The 12659-nt window shown below is 34.2% G+C and overlaps 1 protein-coding gene across 4 annotated transcripts in view; it reads left to right on the forward strand.

Moving 5' to 3' along the window:
- Window positions 1–12659, forward strand: part of CCDC102B (coiled-coil domain containing 102B) — a 140534-nt gene that overhangs the window by 75616 nt on the left and 52259 nt on the right. Inside the window, exon 6 of one of the 4 annotated variants that reach the window (XM_068193297.1) lies at window positions 2103–2975. The exons of the other annotated variants lie outside the window; for them this stretch is intronic. Coding sequence (XP_068049398.1) covers window positions 2103–2126 — 24 coding nt within the window. The 3' untranslated portion in view covers window positions 2127–2975. Of the gene's footprint in view, window positions 1–2102; window positions 2976–12659 lie in introns of those variants that run through there. 4 annotated transcript variants of the gene reach the window in all.

Raw genomic sequence — 12659 nt, forward strand, 5'->3', positions numbered from 1 at the left:
TGCCTCAATACATTAAGCTCACAAACTAGCATAAAAATTGAATTTCTCACCAACTTCATTAACAATTGTATTTTGGAGTCAAGTATCTGTCTTCAAATTCTGTCATGGGATAGAATACAGAAGATGGGAAAGTCAGGAGTAGTACAAACCTTTCCAAATATTATGTCTAAATACACCAGAGCTGAGCTACTGATCCTGATTTTTAACATGTTTTAATGATTGATTTCAATTTCAGTAGTGTGTATCGGTGTACAGATTTGAATTTACAAAGAATTGCACAGTTCAAAATGAAATTATGATATTGTGGTATGTGAGTACCATAATACAGACTGTGCTGGTTTACTTCCACATAGCTCCTGCTCTTTCTCACTGTGTGGACATACACACATGCACACAAACAAATCTTTGCGTTAATGCATTCCCAGACAGAGTTCTTTGTGACCCTGAGCTGTGTCATGAAGAGTTTTGATAGAGATAAGTGCAAATAGCAGTCTTTTTTTTTTTTTGCTGTTGTCTTGTTGGTTTTGTCATTGTTGTTTTCTTTTTTTTTTTCAAGTAAATGTTTGTTTCCTCTAAGGTTTTGGATTTTTTACATATTGGCACTGAGCATTTAATGACTTATCTATAATCAGATTCCTTTTGTGCTGGCTCTTCTGGTAGGTAAAAAGGATAAAATTCTTGGTATTTTTCACTGTTTTAATACTTTATGTAAAAAGATAGCTTGCTCTGACAGAAGGTTTTTAGAAATGTTAGGAGAACAGATCTAAGGCTATCATGATGGCTCATTATCACAATCTAGATTGGTGTAATTGAATCCCACACGTGTGAAACAAAGGAATGCAGTAAAAGAGTATTTCTCCAGTTAGTTGGTGTGCCTTTTACCATGCAGTACACTTGGCACTGCATGAAATGTCAGCAAAACTTGTGGCATTGAACAGATCAAAAGGTGTTCTTGCCGTGATTTCATGATTGAAAGTGAGATGCATGATGAGAAATCATTTCTCTTTCCTCCTTCACCTATGACTTCTGAGATTAGTTTGCCATGTGTTTGTAGGACTGAAACGCTCTAGTGTAGATAAATAGTGTAACTGCATGCCAATATTAAACTTTGCCCATTTCTTCACTTATCACCTTGACTTAAAAAGGAGAGATCACCATCAGAAAAATATGTTTTTATTCAGTCACCTGAAAAGCAAACTGTGCTCCAGATAATATGGAAATTCTTTGGTGCACATTTTTCTGCTTTTCTAAGAATCAGTAATCTGGGATTGATATTTTGGTGATTCCTGGTGACCTTTGAAGGCCTCATGGCATTCAAAGAATCTATCTAACATTAATTTCTAGGTCCCCATGTAAATAAAGACAGTTATCCTCATCTAGATGATATTCTTGCATCAATTGCTATGGAATGCAGAATGGATAAACAGTTTCAGATGTATTAATGCTTGTGTTTATAGCAGCTGAAGAAATGTGCAGCATGTAAAATATGGACATGTAAGGGAATTAAAACAATTTTTAAAATCATATTTTAGCATTGAGAATTCACAGACTGAAACTTGGTATACTAGTTTTTTGTTTAATCAATTTTTAGTCTTTGATTTTACATAACTTTTTACAGACACTGTTATCTCTAAAGTGCACTGGTTCTGTCAGAGAATCAGATGTAAGTATTTTCAAGTATTTGGAGGAAATCTTGTCAGCTTTGAGAGTCATAGATTCAGTAACCTATTTCAAAGTTCTTAGAGTATTCCAGGCCACTTCTCCAGACAATATTGTTTATATATATTTATCTGTGTGAGGGAAGGGACGGAATTAATCACTGTTAATACTAAATTACAGAAGAATTCTAACTTATGTTTGCAGATAATTAATATTACTGATAGGGGTCTGATCTCTAAAAGAAGGTGAAGATTTTTACACCGTGGCTGAAAAGGAGACAGTTATGTAACCTTGGTCTTCTGGAAGTGAGCTGGTAACAATAAGGTGAAAAATAGACTGCATTTAAAAAAAAACATTTACTATGTAATAACTGTTTACTATAATGATGGTATTTCTCAGTTACTTTTAATTGAATAGAAACATCCATTTTGTCTTTCTTTCAGTCTCCAACTTTCCTGCCTGCATGAATGCAGCTCAGACTTCAAATATAACTTTGGATACAAATAATGAAACTCATTTAACTTAATTTAGTAGAATGGGCTATTCTAAGACACAGTTCATTTCATCCTAAAGTGGATATCTTTCTGAAAATTTCTGTTATCTAACAAGTCACACATGCAACATCAATATAGTGAATGAGGTATGAGTGTTCAAAGTCTAGAAATTATTAGTTCACTACTTAGAAGCTCAAAACAAATTTTATTCAATTCAGTCATTATAAATGTCGTTCTGACGTATTGTTGGCCACTTGTGAAGTACAGGAGCTGAAAATTGCAGTAATAGATGGTGGAGATGGGAAATATGGACCATTTCTTTCACATAATCACTAGTGTGGCTTTTTTCAGTACTAAGAGAAATTAACACTATGGTAGTCAAGAATAGTTTTTCAACTTTGTAGCTGATGGGGCAGGTTTCTTCAAATTTGCCTTCAATCAGGTTCCATTTTATTTATGTTCTATGTTGCTTAGGATAACGTTCGCTTTTTCTGTTTGTTCTCACCAGAGTGTAATGGTACTGCATGTTTTTAGTCTAATGGTACCAAACACCGATGTGACTAAAAACACAGCGTTTGTTCTTAAGTCACTTTTGCACATTTACAGGCTACATTGCTTTTTTTTTTTTTTTTTAATTTTAAAAGCTGTTTCCATTATCTGCCTCTATGAACTAAAGGCATTAAATTAACCATAGTGTCTTTTTTTCCATATACAATAAAATAATTATTTCTGACCAAGTGCCAACAACTATCACAAGGGAGGGATGGCATTGTCTCAATATAAATATATCACGTTAGTGCTCAGGAGGAAATAGCAGATTGTGCACAGGATTGGTAGGACAGCACAAGATAATAGTGACAGTGTCACAGTGGGGTCATTTTAAATCTCTTTTTCTTTTTTTTTTTTTTTCAAGAGTCTCTGTCACTGCTTACATTTCAAATAAAAAATGTACTTGTAAATATAAATTCATTTTATTAACATAAAGCAGGAATATTTTTTGTAATTCTTTAAAAAGTATGTATCTCTGAAAATCTTACCTTAGATATAGCAAATGTGGACAAATACAGATCAGAAAAAATAACAACCACCAATGTATCATTATACAATGTCTTTGTCCCTACATACTGGAAATATTATAATGCTTTTTTTTCCCAGCAGTAGTCAGATTCCTTGGCATAACTCTAGATAAGATCTTGGAGTTCCAGTTGTGGTTTTTTTCTGTTCTTAGTTAAAAGTAGCTCCAAAATCTACAGCATGCTTACACCAAGCTAAAAATGGAGGATCAAGAAAAACTAGGAAAACTGATACATGTAAAGAAAGTAATAGAATAGCTTGAAACTGAAGCGAAAATACTGATAATTCTCAGGAAATCTTAGGGAGTTAAATATTCAAAAACTAAGTTACATCAAAGTAGAAGTTACTAGTAGTATATTATCAGAAGCACTTGGCTGGCAAGGTTGGGAAATAGTATATATATTTATTGGAAATTAATCAAGGCTTACATCTGAATTTAGACAAGGATCAGACTAATCCATTGCTGATACTCTTCTTTCTATATCTCCTCTATACACATATTTGCTTTCCTGCCTTAGTGTGTGTGTATGTATAAAATTTTAAATGTCTGTATTTGTGTAAGTCATTTAGACCATGACAGGCTAACCTGTAAAACACGGCATGGTTTTAAGGTAAAATCTTAATGCTTTTTAAAATATATATAAATAAGTTTCAGCAGTCATGTTATTATAAATAAAAAGAAGCTGATTTTTCCTCAAGTCTCATGATTATTTACTTTGAGGAGAACTGAAGGAGTTATAAATCAAAATGGTTATCAAGAAGGGCACAAAACCACAGTTAGTTTTCTAGAAAATGGTATTGGGCAGAAGCAAGGCACTTTTATTAATTAACTTTAATTTAAAATAATTATTTAGTAGTTTTTTTGAAATGCAGGTATAAGATCCTCATGAATACTTCATTTTATACTTCCCTCAAATGAAAAATTATGTGAAAGAAATCAATCTTTACCTTTAAATCTGTATGTGCAAGGTATTTTTCCTCCTTCTTCCACATCTGTCCTCTTTCTGAAAATAATCTGTCTTAATAAATTCTCTTGCACCAGTGTCAGAGTAAAAGTTTCTTGTTGTTGCTGTTGTTGTAAGTGTCGTTAGTAAGACCATGAAAGCAGATGCCTTTCATTTTCTGCAAAATGGCTGGGCTTTTATTATTGCACTTCATTTCAAGGATCACTCTTCATCTATAAGTGTGTGCAAGTTCTGTATTTGCTCTCCCCTGAATTCATGGAAAAGGACAGGGAGAGGTGAATCACAAGCTTTATTGTGAAACCTATAATAGTTCTTTGTGTAATCATAATCATGATACAGAGTAAATAAGGCCTCTCCCTATTGTTAACCTTGAGTTTTTCTTTCTTGTGTAGAAGGGTGTAGGAATAAACATTTTCTTATCAAACAATATGACCCTTGTAAAAAAACACAATATAAAAAAGCTCAGGTGAGGGTGAAGTAAAATAAAGAAGTTTTTCCCTTATCCTGAAGAATGTGTCATTTTTCCTTTAGCTTTTGTTAGGTTTTTCATTTCCTGTGATTGAATTTCTGACAGTCAAATCCACACAAAGACCAGACCCAAGCAAAGAGATTTCAAAGAAAAGATAGGAAATGGTAGGAATAATAGGAAAATATAGGATGGTGGGCAGTGAAAGGATTCTTAGGCTTGTTTTGAGTATTTTGGATTTGGGTGTTTGGTTTAGTTTGGGGGTTTTTTTGTTTGTTTGTTTTAAGATCAAATCCTTGCTATATATTTCTCTGTAAAAGTTTCAATTGTCTCACTTAAGCTGGAAGAACGAAACTTGCCTCATTACTTGGTTTTTCACGATCTTCCTTAGCCTTAATGTGAACGTCACTGCTGCTTCAACAGGTGACCTAACAGGCTGCTTGCACTTTAGGTACACATACGCAACTGCTCATGACTTTAGCGGCCACAGGTTCCAAGTCCTTTAAAACTCTGAGTAGCAGAAGAAGGATCACTGCATTCAGTAGGGAAACCTTTCCAGGGAAAAGACTCCAACTGCAGAATGCATTAGGAGCCCTGTCTTTACAGTTCTTATATATTCTTTATTATAGTGTCTGTGCAGCATCAATAAAGCACAGTAGAATTTTTATGAATGAAGACACATATATTTGGCATGCCTGCTCAAACATATTTTAGTGATAAGGGTACCTGATCAGAAGTGTTTGGAGACCTCTGTGCTAGACCTTCTCCAGAGGTATCTTCCAAACTCAGCATTTCTATGACTTTTTGATTCTGAAATTAATGGACACATTTCCTAGAAGTGTCAGGAAAGGATTTATATAAGGAATAACTACAAAATAATTTAACCTCCTTTTCAAAAATATACATATTGTGGTACTGTAATGGGTTTTTAAAATAAAACTACCATTCATCTGGAACCTTTCTTATAGTATGAAAATACAGGCTTCAAGTGTATAATATTGTTTACCTATTGAATTCCTTGATTCTCAGCAAAAACCTTCTCTCTGATCTTTCTGGAGTAATAAGTAAAACACAGGAAAAATGCCTATAGTACTGGAAGAATATATTTTCCTATATTGCTTAAAAAAACCTGTAGAAAAGGAGAGAGAACTTGTATTTTTAAAGTATCACATTTATTTCCATTCTTTTCTCTAACACAGCCATTGATCAGTGATTTAGCAAAAAGGATGAAGATCCTGTTTTCACTTTAATTCTGAGTGGCAGGAAAAAGGGGGTAAGACTAATGCTAATGTAATTTTCTTTAGATAGCCCTTAGCCAGAACATATTTTCAGTTAATATACATTGCACAGAAAAATTGTATTTAATGGTACAGGCAGTATGTCTTCAACACACCACAAAAGTAGTCTGTTGTTTTCTCTGTTTCATTGTCAGGAAAATATCTTGTGTATTCATATTAAATGTGCAATGTGATTATTTCTCGTAGGAAAATGAAAAGTTCTTAGTTTTTCTGACTCTGCTACTTTTCATTTTACTACATGATACATATTAATTTTCACTGCTCCTCTCAGGAGTACATTTATATAGCCATACCCTAACCTAGAAGGTTTTGAAGGAATATTTGACATGCAGTTAATATTCAATCTGATTTATGTAGATTAATGCAACAATGTGATGTACTGTCAGATTTTCTCATTATTTTGTGCACTTTTTAGGACATGCATCATTAAAGTGATAAAGGCAAGTAAGTGTGATTCCAAACACTATTGGCAGTAAAGTCTACAATATCAAGGATAAAGAGATTCATTTTTTCTTTAGATTTGTTTTTCTCAAGTCAAATAAATTTTACAATGCATGTTACAATGTTAAAAATATGTAGCACTCAAGTTTTGTATGTGAAATTATGTTTATGTACAGCTGTAGATATTGCTGCAAATAGTGATATTACCTTGTTTCCAATGAGATAATAGCTCATTATTATAGTATATTCCTGTGCAATGGACTGTGTTTTCTATTTTCCTATGGCTGTCAATATTTAAATCCTATCATGTGGTTTTAGACAAAATTCTTTATGATGAGTTAGGAAAATGCAATTTTTCTCATGAGAGACGTAAAAAAGATACTCTTTTAAAGATTTGCATCCAAAATTTTTTGCTGAATAAAAATACAGATAACTGGAGTATGCACAATGAATAAGGTGTAAACAATACCAGTTATTTATAAACAAAAAGAATGTTTTCTGCCCCAAAAAAGCATAATGTTGATTGTAATGTGGCTAGAAGCGAAGAGCATTTTGATGTATAATTTTTATCTTTCAATAAATAAAATCAGAAACACTTATATTTTTAAACTCTGTTAGGGCATTGTAGGATACTGCTCCATTAACTTATTTCTTTTGTTAGCCTGAATATTCATTTAGGCTCTACTCTATAGGGTGTTTTGTAGTCTGTTTTGTGAATGAGTAAATAATTGGGGTATTTTAGTCACATAGTCACTTTGGAACTGTATTTAGTTTTCTAAAACTCCTCGTGTTACTGGGTTGTATGTTCACTTTAACCAAAAAAACCCCAACCAAACATAAAAAAATTAAGAATGAAAAAGTCAAGAGTGATGTTAAGCCTATCTCCTGTACTTTCTGACAGTAATCTGCATTTACAGATACAGTGAGATTTGTGCTTCACAGAAGTAGTTGAAGTCTTCCAAGTACTGGAAATATGCTTAATTATCATCTTTACTGTATTTAATCCCAGTGAAAAATAAGACTCTTTACACTTGAAAACTCGTGGTTGGAATGGTAGGGACTAGAGAAGAAAGGAGTACTCTATGAACTAAGAAGTAACAGAACAGGAGCATTAAATCTATGGATGGAAAAGAAGGTTGGCTAAAATCTTGCTCTGGGGATACTAGATGAACAAGTGGATAATGACTTCTACATACATTAGAAGCAGTCTCCCATTCACAGATCCAGGTCCTTATAGGAACTTAAATCACCCCAAAATCTGCTGGTTAATTAATATTCAGTGATCTTATCTGACCTCTGGAGTGGTCCACCCCATTGAGCAGGAAATTGGGTAAAAATCCTAGGAGGCCTGCATGGGTGAACAAAGAGCTCCTGGTAACACTCAAATGCAAAAATGAATTCTACAGAATGGAAGTAAGGACAGGTGATTTGGGAGGGATACAGAGACATTGCCTCAGCACGAGGGGATACAGCCAGGAAAGCCAAGACCCAAGTGTAATTTAATCTGGCCCAGGATCACAAGAACAGCAAGAAGGGCTTCTATTAGTACATAGCAGACAAAACAAAAACTAACTAGAATTTGAATGGGGTGGGGGCCCCAGTAACAAAGGACATGGAAAAGGCTATGATCTTGAATGGTGTCTTCACCTCAGACTTTACTAGCAAGATCAGCTTTTAGGAACACCAGGGCAAAAATCTGGAGCAACAAAAATATACACTTGCTGGAAGCGGATTAGATCAGGGAATTCCTAAGAAAACTGGACATACATAAGAAAACTGGATATACATTAGAAAATTGGACATGCATAAGCCCCTGGGCTCTGATGGGATGCATCCACGAGTGCTGAGGGATCTGGTTGTTGTCATTGCCATGGCCACTTGATTGTCTTTGTAAAGAAGTAATGGTTGAGAAAGATGTTTGAGGACTGGACTATCTCCTATCTTCAGGAAGTGACACTCCTGTTTTCAGGAAGGGCGAGAAAGAGGACACAGAGAATTACAGGCCAGCCAGCCTCATTTTGATCCCTGGAATTGTGACAGAGCAGATAGCTTCCAGGCAAGGACAAGAAGTGGGTGTAGTCAGCATGGACTCTAAGAGAGGAACACACTCTTGGCTAGCAGGGAGAACCTGTTGAACCTATTGGGTTAATTTTGTGAATACTAGGATCTGAACTGGAGAGGTACACCATGCATATGCATGTACAAGTGACCTTTATATTAAAAAAAACAAAAATTGCAAAAAAAGAGTGGATTGCATGAGAAATATTTACCTGTAGGTCTTCTTTCATTCAGGATTTTTTTGGATGGTTTTTGCACTGCATGTTTTTTTGTGGGAAGTTTTCGGGCCTCACTCCCTGATTGGGGCGGCCCGGAAAGGTGGAAAAGTCTCTCCTCCAACCCGTGCTTCCAAAGAAAGACTCAGTAGTCTTCAGTCATCCAGTCTCAAGGTAGTTTATTGCATGTTAATCTAAAAGATTTCTCCATGAGCTGCTGCAGGCAAAGGCACACTCCAACACCCAGGGGCTGGTGCCTTCTTTTATGCCATATATTACGTATTAGATGTTTATAGTTTTTCCCCAATGCCCATCACCTATACTGAATAGTGACTTTCTACTCTAAACCAATCTGTGAGTGCCAACATCATCAAGAACATGGAGGTTAGGAAGAAGAAGGAAAGAGGACAGGGCACACCCGAGTCCCTCCATCTTAGAACCTCAGACCCCCATGTACAAAACTCAGACCCCTCTGTACAAGGCCTAAAACCCCCCTGTACTGCACTCAAAAATTCTTCCTTTCACTTTGTGACTACTTCTACTATAATATCTAAACTTTGGTGATTTCTTGTTCTTCCTGCAAGGTTGGTAAATTGTTCCATGGATCAGGTTCAAAGCCACAGGGGTCTGTGGCAGCATTCCAGGGTCTCAAATGCTTTTGACCTGAGCCCGGAACATCCAAGAGTGTCCAAGGGACATTCTGGCTTCCGACAGGAAGTTATTCAAGGTGAAGCCTTGAAGCTTCCAATTGCAAATGAGATAATGAATATAAGACAGAGTCAAGACTCATAATTTTCAGATTTTGGTCTTGATTACAGTTTGGTTACTAGATTTTTGTGGCTCCAAATGAGGCAAAGATATAGTAAAGATTAATAATTTTGGCCTGCATCATGCAAAGAGGAAAAATGCAGATGACTAAATGATTAATCACTGGGAAAAAGTGTAGTTTTTCATAGCTTTTAAGTGAGAAAACCTATGAAAGGAATAAAAGTAAATAAATTAAATTTAAAAACTTAAAATGTTATATAACACTAAAAATATTTTTAAATTAAATTCCTTTTTTTTTTTTTTATTAGGATCATGGGCTGTACTATTATACCATGCAAATGTGTGAAAATTGTCCCAAATTATTGCATAGTTTCAACCCATCAGATTTATAAGATTGTGAGCTCTCCTGATGAAGAACAGACGTGATAACAGATCCATGTCTTGCAAAATAATCTCTAGCACAGATATGGTTGGGAAAGCTGATTAATTCTGAGGAAAATTTACATGTACATTGTTATGCTAGCATTTATTTGAAAGGAAACAAAGTTCTCAGCCCAACAGATCTGAGTTTTTTTCTGCAAGGTTCCAGGTGATAGAGACTGTATAACAAGTTCAGCATGAACTTGCTCTGCACATACATGATGTTAATAGAGTGAAAATAATTTAAATTATTATATCTAAACATAAGAAATGATTGAGTGATCTTAGACATTACTAAGAGTATATAATTTTTATAAATAATTCTGTTAGCTGAATATCTGGCCCTTCACAAAGCTCAATAGAGATCAATACTATTCTCTCAAAACAAGAAAAAAATAAAGGATACCTTTACCTGGAATAGTACTAATAAATTGTCTGCATTCTAGTCATATCTTGTTATAGGTGAAAAGATAAATTGGCACTTTCTGTTTCTAACTCCTTGCCAAGAAAATAAGTAAAATTATCTTTCATACCTAAGGATATAATGCCTCTCAAATTTAGATCACTATTGTCTGAATAAGCCTACTAGGATCAAACAGCAAAATTTTTGCAGATTTATATTTTTATCTTTCACTTGAAGGCTATTACAACTTTATACCTTGTACATTTTAAGACAAATATTAGCCAAAAAAAAAAAAAAAAGGCTCAATGTATTTATTTTCTGTTCAACATTGCCCTAAGGTAGATAATTTGAAGGTATGGTCAGTGTGGCATATAGTTTATCAAACTTCTTATTTATTTCAATAACAATATTTAGATGTGGGTAATAATAATGCACTGCTCTACATATACAATTTAGGTTATGTTTTTATGGTAAGGTGAATGAAGATTTAAGACAAAGGAGTTGTTGTATGGATAAAGCAAGGCCATCCTACTTCAAAATTTCTTTCCATGAAAAGGGCCACTTTTGTCTGTGTAGAATTAAAATTTATTGTCCTACTCAGCCCTTCAAAACTGGTATGAATTCACTTGAGAGAGTAATAGACAAATAATTTAAGAGGGAAAAGAAACTTTAGTGAGATTTTAAAAGTAAGATTAATCAAATATTTTATTAAATTTTGTTTTAGATAAATGTCATAAAAACTTCTAAGAGATATTTGAGGTCATGGAGGTCACTGTCATGTAACAGATGATGAACCACTGAATTAAGACTCAGAAACCTTGAATTCTCATTCTAGTTCTGCCATTGAGGCATCATGATATCAAGAGAGTCACTTCTCTGTACTTCAAACTGACAGCCTTGAAAATTGAGATAATTGCATGTCTCAAATCAGATCTCTTCTGACACAGTCATGTTTTACAATGTACCATTTCAACTGACTACCAACCATGGGACAAAACCAACTTAGGTTACTAACAACAAAAAACCAACAGGTTACTTTTCTTTCAGAATTTTAATTATTTAAAAAACTATTACCATAAAGAGATATAAAATATAGTCCATTTCAGATGTGATACCAGATTCTACTCTCCAACATCTCCAGCCTGGCAGGTCATGCTTTAAGTAATTTTGGTGGTAATTCAAGATTCTTACTGTTTAGAGGACTGGGATGATTTCTGTGAGAGTCAGTTGTTTAAAGATAATCTATTGAATGTCTAATCCTCCAAAAGAGGCACAGGGCCAAGGTACTGACCACTTGCAGTGATTATTTCCCATGGCTCAAAGGGTTTAACCAGTGTTGAGCCAAACTCTGCCCATTGTTTTTACTGAGATGGTATGACTGCAACAGATGGGAGATTCTGTCTTGTATTTCTCTGGCCTCCTTCCAAATTGGGTAATTACATTCTACATAACTACAGTTATGTAGAGTTTCAGTTCAGTATTTTTCATCGTCTTCATTGCTAAACAGTTTTAATATTTGAGGAACCTGTTTGAGTTTTTTATGGGTTCATAGATGATACTTTTCTATAGTTAAACCAGTATTTATAGCAAAGCAGCATGCTAAGAATCTCTCTACACAGAAAAACACAATACAGGTTTTGAGGATCTTAGAGTCCATTTAGATTGTTACAGTTCTAATATTTTAAAGTATGCCTGACAACTGTGTTTATATAATGTGAAATGTATTGCCAGTGTAAGAGCCACCACTTCCAGTCCTGCAAGCAAAATGAATTAAGGTGTGCTTTGTAGTGTAATATAAATAAATCATTTTGCCATCAAACAACATTTATTTCATGTGAACCCTCTCAAACAAAGAAGTAAACAAATTAAACAAAGCAAAAGAAAATAAAACAGGACAAAATTCTTTTTACAACAAAGTACTATTATGTTCCAAATTGCATTGCTAATGACTTGCTTCACTCTTTTCATAATTGTGATTAAGAACAACAGATATGAAAAAAGAAAATTCTGCTGCAAGTTCTAGCCTAAAGATAGGAAAACAATAACCAGAATAAATCATGTACAGAAAATTAATATCTCTGTGTGAGGAAAAAATTATGCATGTAATCATAGGCTAGCAGAGTACTTTCAAAAGTAGTTATAATGATTTCAAATCTTACTAGAACTAGATTTAGTGAGAGCCTTGTTCTCATACCTGTTAATGTTACATTAGAAATATCCTTTTGAGAGTCCTTGAAGATTTCCCACTCCTCCTCCATCTCTACTCTCTGTCATAAGTATCAAAAAAGGACCTTTACTTAAAAACGCAGATTTGTGCCAAATATTGGCTTAATTATACTGTTTTAAGGTGTTTACTATTTAGATTTCACTATTCAACTGTGGTCATAACCTTATTTTT

Source organism: Anomalospiza imberbis, chromosome 1, assembly GCF_031753505.1.
Source record: "Anomalospiza imberbis isolate Cuckoo-Finch-1a 21T00152 chromosome 1, ASM3175350v1, whole genome shotgun sequence".
Classification (NCBI taxonomy): Eukaryota; Metazoa; Chordata; class Aves; order Passeriformes; family Viduidae; genus Anomalospiza; species Anomalospiza imberbis.